The 27,996-nt window shown below is 38.9% G+C and overlaps 1 protein-coding gene across 1 annotated transcript in view; it reads right to left on the bottom strand.

Annotated features, from left to right (window-relative positions):
• KLF12 (Kruppel like factor 12) overlaps positions 1-27,996 on the bottom strand; it is a 168,060-nt gene that overhangs the window by 21,513 nt on the left and 118,551 nt on the right. Inside the window, exon 3 of the mRNA XM_018566065.1 lies at positions 6,429-6,966. Within this exon, the coding sequence (XP_018421567.1) occupies positions 6,429-6,966 (538 nt within the window). The remainder of the gene's footprint in view (positions 1-6,428; positions 6,967-27,996) is intronic.

The raw sequence follows: 27,996 nt of genomic DNA, 5'->3' as shown, positions 1-27,996 counted from the left end.
CCCCCCCCCCCCCCCCCCCGATCAAAATATAATTTTTAAACTCTTTTTTAATGTTTTATAAATCGTTCAAAGAGAATTACTCATGACTGTGCTTGTGCAAAAATCAAAATACTCAAATTACTAAAATGATTATAACTGTGCAGGCTTGCTTATTAAAGATTTATTATAGCAAATTTTTGATCTTTGCCTATGCTTGAGTTCACAGATTGGTCATAGTGCTAACATTAGTAAAGTGCAAACCAAATCCCTACCAATGCAGCAGCAAAGTGAAAAAATACACTGCCTGGCCTAAAAACAAGTCACACACTCTAATATTTTGTTGGACCACCTTTAGCTTTGATTACGGCACACATTCGCCATGGTATTATTTTGATAAGTTTATGCAATGTCACATTTATTCCCATGCAGAGTTGCATTCATTTTTCACCAAGATCTTGTAGCGATAATGGGAGACTTGGAGCACTGTGTAAAGTCTTCTTCAGCATATCCCAAAAATTCTCAATGGGGTTAAGGTCTGGACTCTGTGGTGGCCAATCCATGTGTGCAAATAATATTGCATGCTCCCTGAACCACTATTTCACAATTTGAGCCCAATGAATACTGGCATTGTCATCTTGGAATACTGTATGCCCGAGCCATCAGGGAAGAAAAAATCCATTGATGGAAAACCTGGTCATTGAGTATATTCAGGTAGTCAGCTGACATTATTTTTTGGGGACATAATGTTGCTGAACCTAGACCTGCCCAACTGAAGCAACCCCAGATCATAACACTTATCCAATGGAAGCCACTTACCTATTTGCTTAGCTAAATCCAGATGGTGACTTGTTTTGGCCAGGCAGCATAGTTTTACATAGTTTTACATAGTATTTGAGGTTGAATAAAGACATTAGTCCATCAAGTCCAACCTATAGGATCTCATTCTTAGGATACTTTTACCCCTGTATATTACGGTCCCTCAGGAAATCGTCCAAATGTTTCTTGAACAGTTCCACACTCTTAGCTGAAATCACTGTCTGCGGCAGTGAGTTCCAGACCCTAACCTAGCATATATAAATAATAATATATAGCACTATATCACCCTATAAACCTTAATCACATGAGCAAAAAATGCTTTAAGGTGAAGTTCTACGTCACATATATTCATACAAACTAATCCAAGCAATGCAAACTGAAATAATAGTAAAAAATATGCAAATATATCCAAGTCCATACGTTTCCAATTAATGTGCAAAAAAAAGAGAACTGTAAAAAGCCTGTGTTTAGAAAAAACAGTACAATATTCCACTCCAATAAAATGCTAAGCAAGCGTCCTCTTTTCCCAAGGAATTACCCTCAACTGGAAACGAACTAACCAGATGTATTAGACCCCCTATAAAGACACAGCGCAAACATGTGCTTTTTAGCATATAAATTCAGGTCCGCGTTTCTCCTCCTTAGTATTAACAGGTACTCTCCATCCATGTACATAAGTTAAGAAGAAAGATCCAATAGACCAACACTGTTTTATTTATTAAACACAAACAGATAAAACAAAAAACCTCAACATTTGTGTGCTTAGCCTAATACTAAGTTATTACAGCATAAACTCTGTGCAAAGATGCACCACCACTTCCTCAGTGCATGTGCGTACATAGCTGCAACTTGATATCACATCTCATATCCCCACCAAACATTTTTGCATATTTTGATAGTTGTTTCCCAGTTGTACCTGTTTTTATGTTAAAATGAACCATTATAGCTTAAAAAAATATAATAAATAACAATTTACACATTACAACCCTTTTAGGATACTCTCACATTAATAATGGCAGCTGAAGAGATAACCTAATACTGCTAATTATGTACAGTTATTTTATGCTACTAGAAATTACAGAAATATAAATATATACAAAAACCACTGGACATTGCTAGGTTTCGTGGATTGTTTACCTGTAGGTCTTTAGTCAGATAGCCATGAGAACATGTAGCACTCCAAGCAGAACGCCCCATCAACCATACCAGATCCCACAAGACAACAAAGTCCCATGGGTCATGCAGATCTGGGCTGTGTCCCTGGGACCAGAGTGCAGAAACGCTTGTTCCTGGACCCAATTTCAGGCTTCACTGCACAGGCAAAGGTGTAGGAGGCAGAGCAGAACACAGGTAAGTATAGGGCACAGGCAGTGCCTACCCCTGACCGCCAATGCCTGGAAAGGTGTCTGAGAAATGTCTGGGAAAAGGGGAAGTTATTTCACTGACCACCTATGCCTAGGAAGAGGGATATTCCACTGACCACTAATTACTAAGAAGGGAGAGGAAGGGGGATATTCCACTGACCACTATTGCCTGGAAAGGGGAGATAAGTTGGGGGCTATTCCACTGACCACCAATGCATGGGAAGGGGGGCAGGGTGATATTCTACTGACCACCAATGACTGGTAAGGGGTAAAATTCCACTGGACTGGATTTTTCCTCCCACTGACACAGCCTGGGAGTGGGGATTATTCCTAAAACTAAAGCAGATGTCTGGAGGGGGGATTCTTCCTCACAATAACATTGATCCTGGAAAGGGAATTACTTCCACTAATGCACTTGCCTAATTATCAGAATATCAGATATCAAAATATCGACTATTTTATTGTTCAAAAGCCCAATTTTAAGAACTACATCACAGTTTGGGTCCTCATAGAAATAAAAGTCAAAACTGGTTGAAAAGAAGGGGTAGAGCCACAAAAAGGGAGCAAAGAGTGATATCAACAGGGCTCAGTTACAGTCCAAAAAGCAGGTTAGACATAATAAGCTGATACAGACCGATGCAGAGATACAGATTCTGAATAGAGCTGGGTGTCATCCTCTGGCAAGACTATGAGATAAGGTTGTATAAATCACACAACTGGCAGGTAACTCTATTCTATTTTAAGTTTTACCCATGTTGAATAACACCAAATTTGGCCCATGTATTTTAAGTGCGTTTCTAACAGAAGCTACATGAAATTTAAACAGTAAAAGGTTTCTCATGGTATGATTCACATTTTGTCTGTAAGATTGTCATGCAATGGCAATGGAAGAGTGTAGATTGTATGACAATTAACTTCTCTTTATGTGTGTCTTCTCCACCACCATAGTTCCATCCAATAAGTCGGTATTGGTGGCGTACTCCCAAGTGTCCACCGCTCTCCTCTCCATTTCTATAAACTCTGCTGATTGTGAACACTTAACCACATCTTACCCAAGTTTGATCACGCAAGTTCTCATATCAAAGAGCAATGACGATGTACAATGTGTAACAACCCGGAGCAACCAACCAATCTTTATTTACTGAGGTCAGATCATTTAAGAGATGATTTGAAATTAATTACTATGGGTTACTGCCCTTTGCACAATGTTTCCGCTCTGCTGCACAGAGCAATGAGCTTGATAAACGGTTACATTGTTACATATTATCAAGCAAATACACAGTAGTTTTTCCTTGTAGATGTGTTTAACTTTCTGCTTGGCTTAAATGCAAATATGGGCTTGTTAGACATAATCCAAGCAGACATTTTACATTAAATATTCAGTGACCTACTACAATCTAATGGAGTGTGTTTATGTATGATTTTACAGAGTTGCAGGTTTTAAAGAATAATTGTATATCATTCCACTTATAGGATAGTGTATAAATTAAAATATGTAAAATCATCAACCCTGCTGTGTAACTATTTGAATTTTAATTAGAGGTGAGCTGAAAAATCTATAATAAAAGTTAAAAAATACATAAATGGGATGCCAAAAGGTTCCTAATGTAGTTAATGAGTTCAATATAATTTCTTGTTATAGAACAATTCACAGTTGTCCCTAAAAGATGGTGGATCATCAAATAGAAAGGAGAGGGAAAGAAAGAGAATAACCAGTAAGATAAACAACAGTTGCAAAAAGGCTGGCTCTCTGGCCGTTTAGGATTCTGGTCATGGATTTGGCCCCCACCTCTGCATGGAGTTTGTTATCTGGCCATTTGGGTAGCTTTTCTCCAGGTATCTAGATGTCGCCCACAAACCAGAAACAAAATGGTACATTAGCTAGCTTCTAACCCAACTACCCCTAAAGTGTGCATACACTTGCATGACTGTGGTCTTTACATTGTAAGTTTCATTAGCAATGAATGTGACTTCGGTAAACCACTGCAAAAATACTCAAATATCTATGTAATGTAATATATTATAATTTAGAAGCGTAAATACAAAACTAACAACTTTCTAAAGAGGAACTTTACCTATATATTCAAAATAACAACAAAGGCACCTTTAGAAATGAAAGACAATCTACAAACACATACTTCTAGATAACTGCCAGCTTTGTATTCTTTGCATACCTCTTATTCTTTTCCTCCCCAGTGTTCTGACAGTGGCTATTTTAACTAAGGGCATGTTGCTAGATCTCCCTTTACTTCCTGGAACTCTGGCACATGTGACTAGAACATGTGACCATGCACATCATCTCAAGGGAGGAAAATGCCTTTCCCTGAGATCTCATGAGATTACAGATGAGATTTACCAGGAATGCTCTGCTGATGTAACTCTCTCAGCATGTAATGCTTGCGCACCATTACATAATTTGTGCCAAAGAGAACTAGGAAGTGTAAAAAAATTAATTGTAAGTAAAATAAAATTATGTTTGTTTAGCTAATGAATGTAAAATGATTTCATATCAACACACAGAGCTGTATGGTGATGTGATCTTTAGTCAGGGGGGGGTAAAGGTCCACTTTAATGATAAACTTCACATGAACATATAAGAAACAACATAGCTCAATGATGGACCTCACTGCCAGAAAACACAGTTTTTCAAGGTAAACAGTATGTTAGTTATTCTTTCTATTTTCAGAAAAGGAAATTCTGTGATGGTGCAAAAATTGAAAAAAGGGCCTCAGTCATGAAGGGGTTAAAGTGGAACTAAAGTGGTTTTTGAAAAGAAAAAGAAAAACTCTAGAGGTGTTTGCCACAATGTGCTAGTATGCAGGACATATTAGCACACTATGGCCAACTTACCTTGCAATCAATCTACTCCAGCGCTGCGCTGCTTGGCGCTGCGCTGTTGAACAATCTCTTTAAACACTTTAACAATATATATATCCATCATGTATCCATGAAACTTCATATTCAAATAATATTTCTTTATTCTGTCTACCAGCAATTAATCCAATGAATTAACCTACATGTCCATCAGCAAATAAACCAATAGATGATAAGGCATGTCCACTAGCAAATAATACTTACAATGTACCATATATACCATATTCCATTAGAAATAACCTTCATCCTCCTGTTGCAGAAGCCAAGGCACCAGAACATGTAGTTCCAGTGTTCCAAATTAAGCTTTTAGTTACAAGGTATGTTGCTGTATAATAAATGGAAAACTGGAACTCCTGCTATAAACTTGTCACCTTATTAGACATGCATATAGTCTTAATGTGTCTGAAATCTTGCTATATAAGATACATTTAGGGTAAAGTCCTTCTAACCACCCAGATGAATGCACAACAGTACACCATCCACCAGACTGGACCTGTTTGTTATCTACCCTCTGTGGGACCCAGTAATGTTTTTCCTTTGCTCCCTGCCTTTGCTAATTCTGTTCCATACTATCTGTTTTACCACCAACTAAATACACTTCATTTAGTCACGTGCTTCTCTGAAAGCACCCTGTAAAATACCATAGCTGGCCACAGATAAAGGGTAACAAAAGGGTAAAATGATCCCTCTGCTAATCTTGTTTAATTTTATCTTAAAGTGGACCTAGCACCAGATATATTTTGCTTGATAAGTGTATGCATGTAAAGTATAATATTATTATTACCTCTCACAGAGATCACAGTACATCCCCTTGACAATAGCTTCATTAGCTTTTCTACACAGAAGGATGGAGCCATCTTGGTTAATGCATTATCTAGAGTCAGGATTTACTTCCTGGACTGAGATGCTGGCTCGGAAATGACAGGGTCATGTAGATCCTGTCGCCCGTGCAGTATACTTGGATGTGTTTACAAATGTCTGGCACAGATCAACCTTATGCTGTAGCCTCTCCACTTCTTACAAATGTACAATGTTGAAAATTGATCACGGCAGACCTATGATATAATCTCAACTTAGACAAAGTCGCTTACATGTAGCTCAAAGGATATAAAGGAATATATTCATGCAGATTTGTAAAATTGCGTAAGGTCAACTTTAAGACAGACTTACCTCCCAAAAAATAAAGTTACCATTAAAGCATGCTCAACAAACTAAAGCAATCCCCAACTATGTGGTATTTAGGGCCTTAAAACCTTTGGATTGTGTTTATTATATTGAAAAACAGATGAGCAAACTTTCATCTAATGCATTATACCAACAGATATGTAACATATAAAAAAAAGTCATACTAGTTAGATTAAAAATAAAATAATTACATTTTGCGGAAGTGCTTACCTTTAAGATGACTTCTACCATCTTCTAACAGAGGTACTACTATAGTAGAATTCATACTCCCTGGTGATCTCACAGCAGTGTAAACAACAGGAACTGACTGCACAACAACTGGTATACGGTGAACATGACTCAGTTTACTAGATTGAAGATTCAAAGGACTTGAAGGTGGGACGGGGTGAATAATGTGCAAAAACTGCTGCCCACCGACTCCAGATGCTGATGCCACAAGCGGCCCTGGAGTTAATACTGTTGGCACTGATGCTGTTGATGGTACCGAAGTTATCACAGATGGAGATGAAACAGGACAGCTGGAGGAAGATGAAGAATTTGAAGGTGAAGCTGCAGAAGTTGCAATGGAGAGTGGAGAAGAAGATACACCTCTAGGTGAGGACCTAGCCTTGTTTATTGACAAGTCCACTGGCTCCGTCTGTGTTTGGAAATGGTCTGTGGCTAACAAGTCCTCTGGGGGCTCAGCCTTCACATTGTTGAGAAGCAGGGGTACAGCTTCCATATCTGGGTAGCGCTGGACTTTTGGAGACTGTAGGAGAGAAAAAAAAGTAAAATGTAATTTATTAATAAATTAGTTTATATTAGAAGATAAAATATACATTTCCCATTCTAAAAATATTTTTTTCCTAAAATGAGAAAAAGTTGGTAGGATCTACCATGGTTGTCATGCTATATATACTGATTTGCACAGAATAGCCTTGGTCAAGCTTTGATCCATGTTCCAATTGCTCGAATGTTAATATACTAATCAAGCAATATTTGCTTCTAACTTTGGGAAAGTAACCACAATAATAATGATTCCAATATTAAACATGCCCACCAGATAAAAATAATGTATTATCTCTGCATTATAGGTATATCAAACTTCTTTGAGCAGCTATTTGTCACATGTTTAAAAATGTAAGACCCATTCAGTCACTTAGGTAACATCAATTACACTAGTAAGACTTTATATGTCATGTGTATCCTTGTTTTCAACTGGAACAATACAACACTAAGTAAGATGAACTCAGGAGTCTTTTCTCAGCTATAGATAAGGGCCTGGACATCCTACAGCTCAGCAAGGAGGTGCTTCAAGAAGCATTGAGCCAGAAAGTATAGAAGCGTATTCAGGGAGAGGTGGCATGATCGTTCTGGCTGTATATCAGTGGAGTATAACTCACAAAATTGACTACAGAATTACAAATCTTTCGACAGGTAAAACAGGAAGCATACATTTGTTTCAATGGTTTATTAGTAGTTTGCCTGGAGTTAAGATTTAATTATTTATTTTTTATTTTTAGATGAAGTACTAAGGTGAATGTTTTAAAAACAAACATGGCCCAAAAAGTGTTGCCCAAAACAACTATTTGCAGCATTCATTTTGACTTGGTACTGGAGTTCTACTGGTTGGTCCATATTTTATTGCCTACTGATGTAATTTTCTGCCTACTCTCCCAATTAGGACATGTATACAAAGTATCCTTTGTTGGCTGTGTTATAAGCAACACTCATATTTCCAATGTAAATTTTGTTTCATTAAAGGTCATTTCTTTGACCTTCACCGTCATCCCTTCTGAATAAAGGTTGCACTTAATCCAGTGAACTCTCACATTTCCTGTTAGCACTATAGACTTGTAGCTGTTTACAATATTATGGTGTCCTTCCTATTTAGGTGTAGTCTTTGAATGAATTAACTCCTGCTGTCATCACTATACAATTATTCAATTCTTCAACTAACACTATTATCTCTGTATGTATATGTATATATCAGCAGTAGCCTAGCAGTTACCTTACTAAATCGTACAAAAAGATAAAACACACAGCTATATCTGCCGGGAGTCCGCTTACAGGGGTCAGCTGCTGCCAACATATGACATACGTCGGTAAAAGCGACAGGCTTAAAAGAGAACTATGGGGTAAGTGTTTTTCCCAATAGTTCTCTTAAGGGTCACGGGACGACATATACCAGCGTTGTCCCGTGACCCAAAACTCAGTATATCGCAAACTACAAATCGTGGTATACTGAGACCGCCGCAACCGGGACAGATCCCGACAATGCTGTAGAGATCCACCCAGCTGTGTGAAAGACAGCTGGCTCTGCGCTGAAGGATTGGAGAGGGTAGGGGGGAATCCCTGCGAGGGGTGATGACTGACAGTCACCGCTCTCTGCAGGGAGATGATCGAGAAGTGAGCGAGCTACGGTATACGTTCGCTAACTTCCCGATCTATTGAGCCGACCTGTGACAGTTTCATTGTCACACGTCGGCTTGAACTATGAGGATGAGTGATTTTCCACTCACCTTATAGTTCTCCTTTAAAGTGTATGTAAATTTAAAAACAAAAAACATATTATATTGCAGCTTAGCAGTCCTTAGGTGTGGTGGATGCATTTGTTTTTTATTGTGTTCATGCCTTTTTTCCTTTATTTTCAGCCAGTGATCCTGCAAGTAGCACACTTCCTGTACTAGGGTGAATCACCCTCTCTCCCTTTTAGATTGTAAGCCCTCATGGGCAGGGCCCTCCTTACCATCTTGTCTTAAATTGTATTGTATTGTGACTGTAATGTCTTCCTTATATTCTAAAGCACTGTGCAAACTATTGGCGCTATATAAATCCTGTATAATAATAATAATAATGGCTAAGGATAACCTCCTCTCCATAGGGGGAGGTATACTGTAGTCCTAACAAACTACCTGAAACATTGTATGAGATAAAAATGCAGCCACCACACCTAAGGACTGCTAAAACTGGAACATGCACTTGAGCACTGTATTTTTGGCAGGATTTTGGTACTAATTGAACAAATACAACACTAATATAAACTAAAACAATGAGGTGCCCCTATTAGGAATGTCTGACTAATACAATTAACAACAGGCAACTTGGTGTACCTGCTCTTATTCAAGACATTTAGTTTTAAATGAAACATTTGCTAAAAATCCAAAAGCCACTTCAGTGAAAAAGACCCTCTGGTCAAAGTGCAGTCTTCGCCAGCCCACTGAGCTGACAGCCAATTTCATTATATAATTGTCATTTAAGCAATTAAGTTACTAACAAATGAGAAATGAGCCACTGGCTGATGAGTTCTACCTCTTAAAGCCTTTAACATGACTTGATATATGTATTAGCTCCCCACTAAGTCATACTTAATAATACTGACCTACATTATGTAGTTCATTAGGGTCACTTTTCGTGCATTTTAACTATAAATTACACATACAGTATTTTAGACAGTGCATAGAAAACTAATGACTTTCTCTGGTCCAAAACAGCAGTTTCAGACCACTGTTAATATTTATTTCATACATGTTCCTACAAAATGAATAATATCTGTGTTCTGTTAGATATGGATAGATGGGCATTAGAAGATGAGCTGGAAGGATCGGTTTAAGAACAAGCTAGCTCGGAGGATCGGGTGAGTATAACTTTTTATTTTAGTACCTAGATGAAAACAAACAGTAAACCCTTGCATTGTGGGTGTAGCCACACTGCAAGGGATAATAATAGTTTTGATGGAGTTCTTCTTTAAATGTCTCATGAACCTACATTACTTGTGTCTTTTATCAGTGTTTTCCAGCAACAGAGCCAATGTACAAAAACAACCAACCATTATTCCCTCCCTGGTATAACCCAGCAGGTAACATAGTGCGATAAGCAACATTACATCTAGATCATACAAATGGATTTATGTACGGGAGTGGGTATCACTCCATGCTGAGTTATAGATGTAATTGACTGCTTTTCCTCTCATCCTTCAAACATTGTTAGAACCATTACTGTCACTCACAGGCCAGGTGATAAAGGCCAGCATTGCAACCAAAGTACATATCCTATGTATTGCTTAAATATAATCTACTTTCCTATAATTGACACAATTATACACAATGGCACAAAGGTGTCCTAAAATCACACAAGAACTCAAATTAAAGAGAATTAAACAAAGGATAGAAATATGGTAGCTGCCTTTGCTCACTTCGTTTTTAAGGCACAGGCTCCAAGGTTGTCCTCCGGATTTTGTCTTCACCAATCAGTGAGTCACTAACTTAAAACAAGCATGCAGCTAATTTTACCTGTCAGTGACTCACACAGTGGAAAAGCCAGAACAACAGTCCCAAACCAGTGGCAGCTCATATACATCTATCTCCAGTTTCCTAGTACTGTAATAATGTGTATTGCAGTATTACAAAATATCCACCAGATGGAGCCACAGCATGTCACATTCATATAACCGTGTTTTACCTTATATGTCACAGAGTTACAAAACTTACAAATGATTTAACCCCTTCATGACTTGCACCCATGTTATATTCCACATTTTAGGCCTGAAAATGACGTAAAACCCCCAAACATTATATATTTTCTGAATGCCAAGACCCTATAGAATAAAATGGTGGTAGTTGAAAATTTTTATGTTGCGCAATATTAGCGCAACTCCTTATTAAACCCCAAAATTTAGTGACAAATTTAATTAAATGCCCCAAAACACAACAAATTACCCATTTTTTTAATGAAATATAAAAGATGAGGTTACAACGAGTAAAACGATACCCAACATGCCCAGTTTACAGATTGCGTGCGACCGTGAAACGGCGAAAAACTGCAGTACCCCAAAAAGTCAATAAAAGACACTTTAAAAGCCCCCACAGGTCATCAATTTAGAGATACCCCAAAATACTGGCCCTAGAATTATTGCTCTCACTCCGGCGTGCGCGGCGATACCCAACATGTGTAGCGCGTTCGTCGGTTTCATGCGTAGGCGCACCCGACGCGTGTTTACGTGGCGACGCGCGTGCTCGCGGGGGCGGGGTACTTTTAAAATTTTTTTTTATTATTATTAGATTTATTTTATTTCATTTTAATTTTAAAAACTGTTTTTTTTTTTTTACTTTACTTTGACTGCTATCACATGGGGGGGCTTGCAAGCCCCCCCATGTAATAGCAGATGGTGGTGACAGGTCCTCTTTAAGGTGATGCTGGGGGTCCAAAAGACCCTCAGTGTCACCTTTACACTAGAAATTAGCTATTGAAGTGCAAGTGCATTAAAATAAATTTAATGCACTTGTGTACTGCGGTAAAAAAAAAATGTAATGTATTTTTAACATTATTTTAAACATATATAAACATATTCTAAACATATATTGAAACAAGACAGTGATGGAATATTTTCATCTTAAGAAAAAGAAACAGGAGATTTTGAAGAAGAGGTTTTGAAGAACTCCAAAAGGCTCAGGGGCAGGGCCGTCCTTACCATCTTGTCTTGAATTGTATTGTAACTGTAATGTCTTGCTTATATTGTAAAGCGCTGCACAAACTGTTGGCGCTATATAAATACTATGTAATAAGAATAATAATATATGTAAACTGTCCCTGCTCCAAATTCAAAACACAAATCTTTCTGTGTGAAAGCGGGTTCACATGGCTCTGTCTCTGACATATATTACAAAAATTACAAAAATAAGCATACCTAAGTGGCTTCATTTTATGTAAATGTATCAAAACATTGTATTCCTTGACAACCTTTCAATGTGCAGTGTTTCTGCCTTTCAACCAACAGGTGGTGCTGTGCATTCAGCTATTATATGATTAGCAATCTCCAACAGGAGAAGACCTTGCAAAAAGGATGCTAAAGTTTACATAACTCTCTTGGTTATTCTTTCTGGTAGAAAGCAGAGTCATATATCAAGACAACACAACTAAGGTTGTGGTGCTGCCCAGGGGAACAAATCTGCCTATCAAGGGCATTGGTAGTTTTAGTAAAGACAAAAATTGCACTATGAATGTGGACATATAGCATGGTCCTGCGTGGGGCTGGAGGCTGAAGATGTACTTAAAGTTCACCTTTATGCTGATACTATGGTTCATCTTCCTCAGCAATATACCCTTTGTTTCGTGTCTCCTCATTTTCACCTGAAGCAGTTTCCATGACCTGCCCTGTGTTTCCAAGAAGCGGTACTTGGTCCAAGACAAGTGAAGACTGAAGACACTTTTCACCTTTACACTTTAAACTGGTGAGCGAGGAGTTTTTCTTTTTATTGCATAGAAGTATGGAGGCACATCTTAAAAACATAAGAGACTCTCTGGAAATCAGAAAGGGTTGACAACTATGCATGGCAGGGCAGGCAGTATTTTTGGTTGCATTAATATTAATAATAATTTATCAAATGTACTCAAAGACCTGGAAGTCTGGAACGTCACACATAATTGATGTTAGATCTTTCCTCACAATGGAAAATTTTACTGCAACTAGGTGTAAGGGATCCCGGGGAGATCCAGCGGTGAGAGTGCGTTCCACAGTGGAACGCACCAGGAAGCGGATCGCCGCAGTTACGCCCCCTCACTGACACGCCGGCCGATGCGTTCCAGCGTGGAACGCGGAAGAGGCGAGACGCCGCTGCTCGTTTTCCCGCCTCTACAGGCTATTTAAACTCAGATGTCAGGTTAGCAGGGCGTACCACTATTGAGGACCGAACCCCCTGCTAACCCTGCAACCGAGGCCATATTCAGGACTTCCTCAACCCCAGCGTACCTTGAGCCTGCATCTCTCCCTTGGAGCCCAGCTACCTCAGGACATCTGCCTACTCCAGGTGACCGGATTGGTCCAGGTCACCACCTGTGAAGTGTGCACAACCTCCAAACGTGAGAGGAGATCACCTTATGGGTTGCTCCTATCACTCCCAATTCCCAATAGACCATGGGAGATAGTCTCTGTCGACTTTATAGTAGAGCTGCCTACATCAGATAGCCACACGACAATCATGGTCACCGTGGACCTACTGACCAAGATGGCTCACTTCATCCCATTGAAAGGATATACCCTCTCTCCCAACCGGAGCTCGACCATTTAAAGAAGTACTTGGATGATAATCTAAAAAAAGGCTTCATTAGGCCCTCTACTTCACCTGCTAGCGCAGGAATGTTCTTTGTCAAAAATAAAGACAACACTGCTCCGGCAGTACTCCTTAGTTTCATTTCATTCTATGCATCTCCTACAGAGTGGTATATGACGCAATAGCTACTACTGTAACGCATATCTCGACGCACGGCCTATGATGCAGGGACCTCTAACTCACCGTTAGATTGTGAGAGACGACAGAGGTCCAAGACTGAATTGCCGTTACACCCCTCATACTGAGTCCAGATCCCCCTAACTCCGCCGCTGAGATCCTGCATACCTACCCCGAGCCTACCGGGCGTTACACTAGGTAACAATGGAACTTCAAAAGGCACATCAGAAATGGTTAAGAAGCATGGAGAACAGGCAAACTATTGTTATTCATCTGCATTTGCATGTGAAAGCATGGCTGAACAAATCAGTCAAAAAATACCAGCCAAACAGTCCACCCACGTTCACCACCTTTTTTTTTACCTGATGATAATTACAGATTGCAGAGCAAGCAACCTCTAATAAACTGCTTAAAGTTTAGGAATAGACACATCAGTAAATACCATGCTGTTGCTATGGCAATATCTTGAGAATGCATTATTTAAAATTTTCCTAAATTAGTGAGCTCGGCACACTTTGCTAATGCCACAAGTATCTAGTGGAGATAGTATTTTATTATTCAGTCAAGAGATGGGCTTATATTAACCCTTTAAAACCTACATTTGTGTAAATACAGTACATTCGACTTGGCACGATACTGCATAATATTGCGGCCACTGTCCCCTTGGGTGTGCTGCTCTGTAAGTAAAAATGTTAAGAGACTTTGCTTTGCAGGACTTCGTTATGAATCTGCTTACTAGTGCAGCCCAGCACAATGGATTTTCGTAGTAAGTTTAGGTTTCAATATAAATCATACATCACATATGTTAAGGGGAAAATAAATACTAATGTTGATGATGATGATAACAGCAAAGTGCTCTTCCTACAAACAACTATTAATGGCCCGATACTGCATAATACTGGGGCCACTGTCCCCTTGGGTGTGCTGCTCTGTAAGTGAAAATGTTAAGAGACGATGATGATGATGATGATGATGACAGCAAAGTACTCTTCCTACAAACAACTATTAATGGCCAACGTATATACGGACTGGTTCTTCAGATGCAACATTAAATAAACTAAAGACTTTTCTCTACCTCTATTCAGAAAAGCCAGTAGATATAATATTAAGTGTTGTTGCGCTACTAACACTTGTGAAAGGCAGGATAGCTTCCCGTTACCCTAAGGAGAACTATGGGGGAAAACACTGACCCCATAGTTCTCCTTTAAACACTCATTCCTGATGTAGATAAAACTGCTGTCAGGCAACATAAAAGGCAGAACAAAAGTGACAGAAGTCATATGCAAAACAAAGTGCACTTCAGTCAAACATGAAAATGTCATATAAAAACATGATCATTTCATGTAGACAATGAACAGATCAAACCTGCCTGTTGAGTTACCCCAGTTGTCCTCTAAGTATTCACTGTGTGGACCTTGCTGCAGTGCTTACTAAATCCCTATGTTTCCCAATACCCTGACCCTGCATCCAAGACTGTGAAACTGCTAGCCTCACAAAGAAATACCGAAAAAAATAATTCATCTAGATAGGAAATGCATTTACGTAAAAAGGTAAATGACTGGAACGGTTTTATTGTAATTTAACTATGATAATTTACCCTTTATTGTGTTCATTTACCTTTTAGTCCAAGTGTTGTAAATTCATGTTTTATATTTTTTTTAAATTTCATAAAATATTAATTGTACAGATAAGGATTTAATACATGGTGTACCATTACACTTGTGTCACAAAGCATTATGGGTTTTCTAAAGAGAGAGAGAACTGCAGAAGCTGTTTTCCTTCAGACTGCCTCTCTCTAATGGTAACTTCATACACCCAGGCAGAACAGAGCAAGCAAGGAATGTGATGGAGGGAGGATAAGGTACATTCTTACTCATTCAGTTTTGTGTATATTTTGAGTTTGAGCTCCAAAAACATCAGGCCTTTTTTAGAAAAGTAGTTACATGTTAGACTGGGAAACATATAAAATGAGCCTACATATTGGCAAGAGCTAAACCACATATATGCTTATGATAATTTAAGTTCATCTAATTTTTGATTATCAATGATGGATCAATGATGGATGGACTTTACACTGTGGCAAAAGGATTTGAGGAAGGCCAATCACTTCCTCTACTAATATTGCTTTCAATGACGCTGGTACTACACATTTCAATTAATAACACGGTATCGAAACCCATAAACACAAAATATAATGTACTTGGGGACTGCATTAGTCTCCTTTTTAAGGCTTGCTAGTAACACAATTCTTGCCGTGTCTCCTAATTTGGACTACAAACATCTCCCCTTCTGATCTCCATTGCACATAGGAACTGGGTGTCCTGTAGTTCACAGAAAATTGCTTGGAATAAAGATTGAGATTCAGTACAAAGAAGTAATTGTTGTTTTTTTTTTCTTCATAACTTTCTTTCCGGATGAACATGTGTATTTTTGTCCTGCAGAAAATGTTTTTAGCTTGAAAAACAAAACTAATGGAGCCACAACATGTAAGGATTTACAGTATGAGCTGCAATATAGTACATTTTTATTACTGGGTTTAAGTATACATTAAGTGGGAGATGACTTTATTGTTTTTTTAAGTGTATAATTAATACTGTCATTAAGAAGGAAGGAAGGAGAAAATACTCGCTCTAAAAATGTTTGATCATTTTTTTAAACTAAAATGTGAAAATTTTTTATAAGGTACACCTCTCAGGACTTGTTCACACCAATTGCGTTGAGCTACCTTGATCTACCTTAATTATTGCAGGCTCATTACAAGGGAAGATAGAAAATTGATCTTTTTGTGCCCTCTTCACACCATACGTGCATACAGTATATGTATGGCGTGTGTTGCATAAAAATGCAGCATGAGCACAACACGTCACCACATACCAAGGCACCACAGCGCGACACAACACCCTTCAGGGCTTAAAATTTAATAAAGTTGTTTTTTTTTTTATTTTAAACAACGCAATGGGTTGTAACAATGCAACGCACACCAGTGTGCGCACATTACACGGAGCATAGAGCGTTGAACGAGCCTTGATAGAAAACAATGCAATTATACTGGTAATTACTTTAACTATTGCAATTGTTTGGTGTATATAGCGCTATCATTTTTTCGCAAGATGACAACTGTTACATTATCTAAATAAAGTGAAACAAGTGTGAGTGGTATTCATCACGCTGACATATGCCAGACATCATTGTAAGTCTGTTTGTTGCTTTGTCTTGTAAAGCAAAGCCCATAAACAGCTGTAATGCACAAGTACAGGCGTGCAGTATGTGTAATGGGTGGGGATGTGACAGGCTTCTTACTTCATTTCAGTCCACTCCAACAAATCAATTATTAAAAGAACATAAACACCTTTGATGGGTTCTTTCTTATTTTTTTTCTGGAGTGCATTTTACATTTTTGATGAACTGAGCCCAAATGTTTAGATTTTCATACATAAAATGAATGCTGAAGTCATGCCTTAAATTACAAAGGAAATGTAGATTATTCAAACCGTGTGCTTCCCTTCCCTTAAAAGATATGATTTTGTTTAATTGCTTCCCACCCTTTCGTCATTGCAGATTTCTCCAGCTAAAGAAGTACTTTGTTGCCATGGGAACACAATCCCACCCTAGCACTGTGCACGTCTCTCGCTGCTTGCTCAAAATCATTTCTGAAGCTGCTGCTCCTTCAACTTTATTTGTTTCCAAGGTGGACCAAGAATCTAAAGTTAACACAATAGATTCACGGAATTCACAGACACATTCCAGCAATCTTTTTTTTCCTAGTCTGTTTTTCAGAAACATGCAATACATATGGCTGAATTGTCAGCTTAATCTGGCAAGCAATCAGCATAGCATTCACTGCGGAAAGCATCAAATAGCACATTTCCCATGAACAAAGGTTTGAGAAGAGTTTACATAGATTATTCCCGAGTACGTTGTTTTATACTGCAACAGCATTTCACTTATTACATAGCGAAAATAAAATAATGCATGCATGCTTTCATGTAAAGAATTAATACGCATTATCGCTGATGTGATACTCTGATTTGTGTGTAAAACCCTCCTACAACTGTCATTTAGCAACAGCAAAATGGAGATTTACAGAGCAAAGGAGTAGATCGAGTTGTTAAATATGTCACTAGATGAAAGTTAACTCATTGAACTCCTTTTGCACATTTAAAGCAGAACTCCTGGCACAAATTTAATGAACCCTTGCAGTGGGGCTACCTCCGCACTGCAAGGGTTAACTGCTCGTTTTTGTCTAGTTTACCAGCGATGGTATGTCCCTTGGTGTCCTCACATCTTGTACATTGTGTATAGCAGGGCTGGGGGTAGGGGTGAGGTGGAAGGCCTAAGAGCAAACTGGTTCCGAGGATCCTGAGTATAACAACAAGCAAATTAACCCGTACAGTGCTGGGTTAAACCCACTGCAAGGGTTAAGAAAATGTGTGCCCAGAGTTCTTCTTTAAAGCAGGACAAAATTATTTTTTATGCAAATGCACTATGAAAGTTAAAGTAGGTTAAAATGACGTTGATTTACCAAATACAATAGGTCACTTTGAAAGGGAAATTCCCCCTAGCTTAGTGAGTGATGGGCTGCTAACTTCCATCATGCAATCATGATGTCATCATGGTTTGTGATTGGATATTCTTTGCAAAATGAATTTTTACCACATTCACTAAGCTAAGGGAAGACTCCCCTACAAAGTGCACAGACTATTTGCCTTTAGAAAATCAACCGCTATGTGTCTTTCTCAATAGGAATAGGAATAGGCATAGCATTTAGGCTCAGCCCAGAGGTTATAGGCTTTTTAGACCTTCCTATTGGTATGCCATCATGCTTCTAAATTTGGCTATCAACAGGGACTATCAGTGTACAGTAGAGTGTGTCCTCTCCCAGTCCTATGGTGTTCTTCTTTCACATTTGATATACACTAACAATTTTTAAAACAAATAACAAATGGTTGATAAAAGATCAGAAAAGGGAGGATTTGTATGGGGATAGATATAACACACCCGATTCCTAGCAATGAATGAAAGTGGTTCTTGAAGTGAACTTCCTGCAAGGAAATTATAACATCACTTCCCTTAGATGGTAGCACCACTTCATCACCTCTCACTAAAGCTAATGAACAGAATAGGCAAGTGGCATATGAAAAATATGAAATATTTAAAACTAATACTACTTTAAAACAAACATGTAATTATAGAAACATACAGGTTGCCAAACATTAGAACTCAAAAAACTTCTGACTTTTCTCAGACTAACCCTATTCATTTTCCAGGTCAGTGACTCAAAAAGTCGGTTGGCAAGCATGTCCAATCTTTATTGCTCTCATTCAATGTCAAGGGCCCGCACATTGAAGGAGCAACACTATGGCACTCTGCATTCACAGTGCTATGGTGAAAAGAGCAACGCTGACATCAATATCTCAGTTCCGTACTCTACATCACTGAGGACTACCCAAAACTAGGAAATAATACACGCTGGGATAAATTCAGGGGCCTGGGGGAGGTGGGGCTGTGGGCAAAGTGTGGCGCACTGAGTTGGACTATAAAGTCTATCTATAAGGCAAAAAAAACTCCACTTGCATTTGAGTTACCCCCGTACTGCAAAGGTTAACTGTTTGTTTATGTCTAGCGGCATTGTGTAAGGGGGTTTTACTTTGCCGGGCCCCAACTCCCCCTACAGTCAGTACTCTCCCCTTTCCCTTCCACTCCAGCTTGTGAACTGGTCCTCACCATCCTTATGTATAATGCAGGGCTATGGGCCCTGCATTAGACATGATGATGTCAATGGGCCTCCAACTGCCGGAGCATAGTGGGGAAGAAGCTGCTGGTGCCGGTATTGGAGCCTGCAGAAGTGGAGATTAGGTAAGTGAAAGTCCTTCACACAGGTCCTCTAAGCAAAAAAGAGCAGTTAGCCCCACCATAAGGGTAGTTTTTTTTTAGGGGAGATAGGCTTTAAGGGACAACAAAATCTATACTGCATATTGGTTTAGACAAAAGGACTCCTAATAACTTTTTATATAGGGTTAGCATCATAAATAATAGTGAAAAGATAAACTTGGTATCATGAAGGGACATATTTTCCAGCATGCAGCTGACTCAAAATTACACTGCCTGACAAAACAAAAAGTAATACAATCTAATATTTAATTGGACCGCCTTTAGCTTTGATAACAGCACACATTCATCATGGCATTGTTTTGATAAACTTATGCAAAGTCACAACATTTATTACCATGCAGAGTTGTATTAATTGTTCACCAAGATCTTGTAGTAATAATGGGAGAGTCTGACCACTGCATAAACTCTTCTCCAGCACATCCCAAAGATTCTCAATGGGGTTACGGTCTTTCACAATTTGAGCCTGATAAATCCTGGCACTGTCATCTTGCAATATTCCCGTGCCATAAGGGAAGAAAAAAATCTATTGATGGAAAAACCTGGTCATTCAGTATTTTCAGGTAATCAGCTGACCTCATTTTGTGGGGACATAACGTTGCTGAACCTAGACCTGACCAACAAAAGCAACCCTAGATCATAACAATGCCCGAAATCCAGGTGGAACCTTTTTTTTTTTTTGCCAGGCGGTGTACTAATTGTAGTAAAATAATTTAGGCAGTCTTCTTTAACCTAAAATGAATTATTAAAGGCACCAATAGGTGATACTTATGTGCCAGGTGCATGTGAACACAATGTCGAATATCCCCAGTTCCTTCTGAATTGAATTAAATGTCTTGTTTAGGGCCTTAATGTAAAAAAAGAATGAACATGGATGCTATTTTTCTAACAACATACTTCCTAAGCGCTCTTGACACAAATAGGGTATAAATAGTTAATCCAATATGCACCCAGCAGCATTTCATTTATGGCTGCAAATTATCCCAAGTGAAGACAGGGCTTAAAATGCTCACAATTGTGTCATTTTAGTATTTAAATTAACTCTCCAGTTTCATTAAAAATGAAAACAGTATTGCTGCATTCTATTCTATTCTATTTTCTACTTTTAATTTAAAGCCCAACTCCAGCCAAAACATTTCCATTTAATACAGCAGAGAATAGTTACAATGTCTGTCAGGTTTTTATTGCTATTTGTAATACAATTTGGGGACATTTTTAATTATTTCAAAAGGCAAGGTAAACAGGGGACACATAGACAGGAAGACATGACCACTGATATAAAACACAAAGAATATCTAACTTTTCCACACAGTATAAAAAAGAGAGCCTTCTTAGAACAGAAGATATTCATCCGTCTCATTCCCCCACCTTATAATAAGTACTATCCTTGTCGCACTCCTTACCGATATGTCCCTTCTAGTTGGGGGTGCTTGCAGTGACCGCTGATGCCGCCGCGAATGTCAGCAATTGTAGAAATGTCACCAGCACACCAATCCTTTTAAGATAGCAAAAGCTTCATTTATTGAAGTTTTTTGTCATATGACCAAACAAGCGCTTTTGGGACCGCACAGGGTCCCTTCATTAGGCTTTAGCATTGACGCCACCTATCCCAAAAATAAGAGAATTGTTCCATATTTTAGTACAATGGGCAGTGCCATGCAAATCATGGCTGTACACCCCAATGGCCAAATGCACATCCATAACCTCTGGTGTACAATGTGAATATAGCCCAATATCATAGAGTTAATTATTCCAAACTATATACAATTTAGCTTTTATGGAGCAGGGCTTGGGACCCAATGAGCAATGTATAACCTTTAGGATTATGGTGAGAAGGGACTAATCAAAAAGCCTTCTGACTGAACCAGTGTGTAGCTCAGGAGAACCTTCAGAAGGTATATCTCATTCAATTATTTCATTAGGAATAATCCTCCTATTTTTGGAATATGTGAACGAATGAGATTGTGAATACCTTCTTTTCTAAAAAAACGGCTCTACTCTATTATTTTCAGTCCCACAGACCCCATCACCAGAGCAGGAAATAAGGGGAAGTGTTCTGAACAGGGACAATTACAGCAATGAGAACCTTGCAAAGGTTCTATACCTTTCCTACTCCAAAGGTTATTAAAATACTTATTCATTTTAGTTGGAAGATATGTTTCATCAAAACATGTCTTGTAAACATGACAAATATTTTCAGTTGCATTTCCATAATCTTTTTCTACTCCTGCTTGGTGCAGTAACAGGTTCAATGCCTCTGCCAGACATCTGCACAGAGCTGAATGTCAAATATCAGTCAATCTGTTGTGTGAAATAAGGTATCATGGCAAAATCCTCTGCTTAACTACACTAGACAATTTCATCTCTGGCGATGTACTTGTATGTCTAATGTGATACTACCAGTGCTATGTTTCTTATTACAGCCCTGGGGAAGGAAAGGAGATACAACACAACCTGATAAAATCCTTAAAATGATATTAAAGCAAAATGATTTTAAGCTATTTCAAATGCTGATTAAATCACTTACAATGGTTGCTGTTCCTTTATAATTGTGTGTAAAATTTGCGCTTTTGGTGTTTCCTTTCAATGCAATGTGTCAGCAGCAGTGAAAACAAGTGAATCCTAAAGTCACTCTTTACAATCTCAAGACAAAGTCACTGCGCTAAAAAACTTACAACTCACATGGAGTTACACATGTGATCTGGATCACAACACATTGCACATGCATTTTTGAGATTGTATTGAATTTAACTATAGGGGAGGTTGCATATTATGTTGGGGCTATCACTAGGCACTTTATTGTTTTTGTATATTTATGTATAAGTTGTAAGTTTTTTAGCGCAGTGACTTTGCTGTTCCTTTATGTTAAACAATTTTGTTTTCTGCAGGATCAGCAAAGCACTGGCCCTGGAATCCTGTTTTAGGGTGTCTCACTTCCCTTGCAGGGTCCAATGGAACCACCCTTGTGTGTGTTAGTAAACTGTATGTCTCCGCAAACACACAGGCACAAGAAGGCAAGCCACCTCTCTTGCTCCTCTCTCCCCTTCATCCCTCTTCCCTTCTCCAAGCTAGCAGATGGACAGCTGCTGGTGCTGGAGAATACTCTGGCCTTGGTGATCTATTACTGGACAGGGAATTAAGGGAAGCTGAGTTGAGAGAGTTGTTTGGGAACATGATGACTGTAAGTGCTTGGGCAAAAATGTAAAGGAATACTTATATATTCTGGAACAGCGGTCGTATATATATATATATATATTCTCATATTTTGTTTTTTCATATATAAATATATTCTCATATGTGTGTGTGCATGTGTATCTATATATATGTGTGTGTGTGTGAATCTATATATAGTCCAGGTACTGACGAGATGTCCCTCCTCCGGCAGAGCCCGCACTGTACTTGTGACAGCCATTGCACGGCATCAGAGGGGCCCGGGGACCACCAAAACTGTCTCGTGGTCCACCAGTGGTCCATGGACCACTGGTTGGCGACCGCTGTTCTGGAAGATCTCATCATAGATGTAAAAATGACAAAACATGAAATCTGCTGGACACAGAAATAGTTGCCTCTCCCTACAGACAAGAGTAGGGATATTGTCACTATGGGTTAGAATTTCATATCAGCCAGAGTTTTCACCTAAATTAAAAGAATATCATTTTAAAGCAGAACTCCAGCCAAAAATAACAAGACAAAAATGAACAGCTGCTAGGTGTTCTCAGTCTGATGGCCAGTATCATTAAACCCAGTTCCTCTGAGCCAAGATTGTCCTAGACCCACCCCAGCAGGTGACTAGACATTGAAAACAGATGCACCACGATGATGAGCTTATCTATCTGTTACTCTGCTTTATCTTCCTATCAGCATGCTTTTTGTCAGCACATGAACTAATTGGCTCCTCTTGCTGCTCCTTCCTCTCATGCTCCTGCCCTGATATACAGTGGACTGCAAAAGGCATACACCAGGTGAAATTCAGGTACTAACCCTGCTGGCATTAAAAAAAAGGATGCATTAACCATTACAGAGCTGCATTATTGTTGTGTATTTTATATATGCCTAGAAATCAACTCTAAATATAATATGTTGTATATGCTTTGATGTCCACACAGCAGCCCCTTTATTAGGTACACTACTCACTAACACGCTTTGTCAAACAGCGAATCACGTAGCTGCAACTCCATGCATAATGCATGTAGAAAAAAACTGTTGTTCTAAACTTTGGACTGGGAAAGATACAGGATCTAATTGACTTTTACTATGCAATGATTATATTGGTGCACCATCTTAGAAGCCCCTAAAATTAAGCACTGCAGTCTCTAGTATTTGCAAAAAGCAAAAAAAGAGAATGCCAGCTTTGTGAGGATGTAGAAAAGTGTGTTTTGTATAAAGCATTCTTCCCTTCACTAGAATACAACAGCAATGGTCCAAAAACTATACAGTGCATTTGGGCTGCTGCGCTATAACAACCTATCCTCCTCAACTGTGAAGCTTGAACAGCATGCTTACAGGAAGTCCATGCCTGCTGAAATAATCACAGAAAGACATGAATTGTTGAATGAACAGCAAATCAGACTTGGGGCCTGTTCAGCAGCTGTGCTACACCACATGGCTCCCCGTGTGCTTGTGCCCGGCACAGTGCTGATGTGCTCGATCAAGATGCATCACACTGTTTCTTTTTTGTAGAACTTCCCAAGTAACATTTCATTAGGTTCTATGGAAACACCGCTGTGCGATGTGGCTGTACCAGATCATACTGCAGTGCGCTGAAAAAAGTGATGACATCCTTTTCTCAGCGCACACTACTGCACAGCAGCAGTGTGAACCGAGCCCTTCCGGAACAAGATTGCCTTGTCTTGCATTGGGGCTGTGCTGGAAAAAACACCAAGCGCAGCCCCAATGCGTCGAGTGTGAATGGGTTAAGGTTGTTGGGTAGCATTAGACCATGCTGGGTTGCACTCTTGTCATCTAAAAACAGGAAAATCAGGCTATGGTTAGCAAGAAATTACCTGAAACTGAATAACTATAAATAGGAAAATGTTGGCTGGTCCCACAAACCACAATTTCTGCCATTACATGAACATGATAGGGTCAAACATTGGTGTACAAACCATAAATCCATGGGTCTTCCCCATTTGAGGCAAGTGATTGTTTGCCATTGAAAACCCCCTTAGTATTGCTCTTAGGAAGTTTACCAATACACATTTACCAATAAAAGCTTACAATTTGGTTACTGCTTTTACAGACATACTCATAAAAACATCTGTCAAGTAATGGCAACCTCATAAAGACATGCAGCAGTGCATAGAAATGCCCAGCTATAGCATACTATACGTGTGTTCAGGCACAGCTTTACTGCATTTTGTAAACTTGTTTTAAATGTTATGGTATATATGTTATGGTACATTTGTTCTCCTGTTATTTGTAGCTAATTAAATAACTTGCTTCCCTGCATCATAATCACCTAGCTGTCGAATTGATGTTACTAGGTAATAAGCTCCGTCTTTGGTACAAACACAGTTCCTTTTGCTATGAATGTTCTAATATACAAGTACTAGCAGAAAATTGAAATAGATGGCCCTTTTCTACTGAGGAAATTATTTGGAATATTGTAATATGACTATAGTGTAATTCCATGAGAGGGAAACCCATCAAGGCAGTCAGCTTAAAATAATGGCTTATTAAAACACTTACTTCTCAGCTTGCAGTAAATAGGAATGCAAGCACTGTTAAGTTGCTTCTTTAATCTACCACAATGAAATACCTTATTCAAAACATCCATGCTGAAAAATAACCTAAATAAAGGGAAACTATCACCAAATTAGTTCAACCAATACACATATGTTACAATAATGTGTTGTGTAACGTATTTTTGTTAAATTCTTAGGGGTTTATTTACTACTGGAGACATTGTTTACTCAGCAAAGTGTATGTTCACTCTGAAAATTAAATCATAGTATATAATGTAAAGCTGTGTTCATTTTGAACGGACAATCATGTTCAAGAAAAAGTCTGTTTTTTTTATTTCTCTTACATGTGATGTGGCATTTAAATTGAACACATATTCCCTTTTTCACTAACATTCATTTTTTAAAGTGAACATTAACTTTGATAGCTAAACAGCTTCTTCTCCTTTAATAAATCAAGCACTTAGTCTCACTAAACCAAATAGACCAAAAATATATAAAGTTCAATACTTCTCATTTTTGAATCTTGTAGTTGTAACATCTGGCAGAACACCCCGAAATCTGTATTTAAAAAGTGCTGTCCTCCTACTTTCATTATAAGTGTGGCTACATTTGTTCTACTTGGTACCAATGTATGTGGTAACATAGCCACCCTCCCCTGCTCGCTAGGCCCATGCTCGCCACCCCGCACAACTGGTCTCAGTGGCTGAGACTAGTGGATGTACCAACATTAATGAATAAAAATGGTATACAGTAAAGTAGGAGGGCACATTGGTTCCTGGGATCTGTAGTTTACATAGAGCAGTGCATGAGACCGCAATATATGCATTGCTCGAAACCAGACAGGACTGAAGTGAAGCAAGCCTCTGTTGGCAGCGTACAGAGATAACAATATTTTATTGTTATCTCTAATTTTAAAAAGTATGTAAAGTTTTTGTGCAGATTGAAATATAGTGGATATGCGTAGGGCATTATATGAGCTTAGACATTCTTTTTTGTATGGAAGGTTTAGTCACACTTTAAGCTTTTTCTGGTGGAGACAGGCTCCTACTGAATGTACTATATGGAGGGGATGATTGACTGTCACCCCTTTCCTTTCTCTCTTGGTTTCTTTTGGTTTCATATATCAGCAGGCAGGTTAGTAAACAGCTCTCATAGCTGTAATAGCAGAAGGGTCCTCTTTATTGGGGGTATGCAGGCAATAGGTTGTGACGATAAGTGAGGGTGCAGGAAAATTTTGGTGGCAGACACAATGACATAGATTAGTAGTCTTTTTCACCACCGTGTGTTACCATTCTATTCCCTCTATCTAATCCGGATGAGATAGGTGGGCCGTATTGGGGGAATTGCCGGCAAAACAGATTTCTTTGTTATTTGTGCAACTTTGCTAGGAAAAAAAAAATACTGATCTTCCTGCCTTTTAAATATGGGCCAGTGTGGTAATGCTGGCCACACACAAGTAGATTTCCGAATGAAAGATCTTCCTTTACCAACGATAGATCTTTCTTTACCACCCGATACTGCCATCAGAGACTTGATGAATGTTGAACACATTTTTTTTTAATTGTAACATTCGATTTTGGAATGAATGGAGCTTCCCGAGTTAAAACCACATTCACTGTGAGAATTTTGTTTGTTCGAGACAAATTTTCCATCCTGCTCTTTCGACTTTTTTTGTCACTACCGTTGAAATCGATGGTCAATTTGACCCCATCAACTAATAGAAAGTCGAACAAAAGATCTCTCGTACGAAAGTTCTTTTGAAAATCTACTAGTGTATGGCCACCTTTACAACGAATGAGATCATTTTCATGGTTATTCACAAAAGGCTGAAGAGTTTGGAGAAGGCAGGAGAAGTGAACAATCTAAGACAACATGGCTGAACTGGAAAGTGAGCTGAATTGGAGAATTTTGTCCTAGATTGTTCACTTCTCCTGCCTTCTCCAAACTCTTCACCCTTTTGTGAATAACCCTACTTGTTGCTACAGACCCTCTCATAAATTAAGTCCAGAATCATTTTGGAAAAGGAAATAATGAAAAAAAGCATTTTTTCTGAACAAAGAAAGGGATAAAAATCCGTACTATGTATATCATTTACCTAAAGGGAATTTAAACTGCATTTACAGTTTAGGTAATATTAGGTATAAGACATTGTATGTCAATTAACTTTAAGAAAACCGGTCCGTCAGTCAGCCCCTTATCAGCTCACAGGCATCTATTCTAAGCACTAGAAGCTGACTGTAGAATCCTATGTATAATCCTGATGCAAAGAAACTGTTAAAAAGGTAAATTATTTGGTATGCTGTGTGAATTGGAACACATAACAAACATACAGAGGGGGTTTCTAAAAAAGAAATGCAACAGTGGAAATACCCTTTAACCTCCCTGGCGGTATTCCCGAGTGTGGCTCGGGGTTCATTTTCAGTACCAAGAGCGGTAACCCCGAGTCACACTCGGGATTGCGCAAAACTGTCACTTACCTTGTCCCTGCGAGTCCGCGGTGTCCTCTGCTGTGTTCGCCCGGCCGATGCCGATGGCAAACATGCTAAAATCCTCCATAATCATACCGCCAGGGAGGTTAAGCTAGCCATACACCTCTTGATTTCTCCCATCCACACTAAACACACCAACACACTAAACCCAGAGAATGACTGCAGCTGAATTTTTTCTAAATTCTCCAATTCAGCTCGCTTTCCAGTTCAGCTATGTTGTCCTAGATCAGGGGTCTCAAACCTCCGGCCCTCCAGCTGTGGTGGAACTACAAATCCCATGAGGCATTGCAAGATTCTCACAGACATTACTCCCGAAGAGAGATGCATCATGGGATTTGTAGTTTCACCACAGCTGGAGGGCTGGAGGTTTGAGACCATGGTCCTAGATTGTTCACTTCTCCTGCCTTCTCCAAACCACTAACCCTTTTGTGAATAACCTTGCTTGTTTCTACAGACGCTCTCATAAATTGAGTCCAGAATCATTTTGGAAAAGGAAAAAAATGGAAAAAAA

This window comes from Nanorana parkeri, unplaced genomic scaffold (assembly GCF_000935625.1).
Source record: "Nanorana parkeri isolate BGI_ZX_2015 unplaced genomic scaffold, ASM93562v1 scaffold912, whole genome shotgun sequence".
In the NCBI taxonomy this organism is placed as follows: Eukaryota; Metazoa; Chordata; class Amphibia; order Anura; family Dicroglossidae; genus Nanorana; species Nanorana parkeri.
Note: the sequence above shows the minus strand (reverse complement) of the source record. Positions and strands in the feature narration are given on the sequence as shown.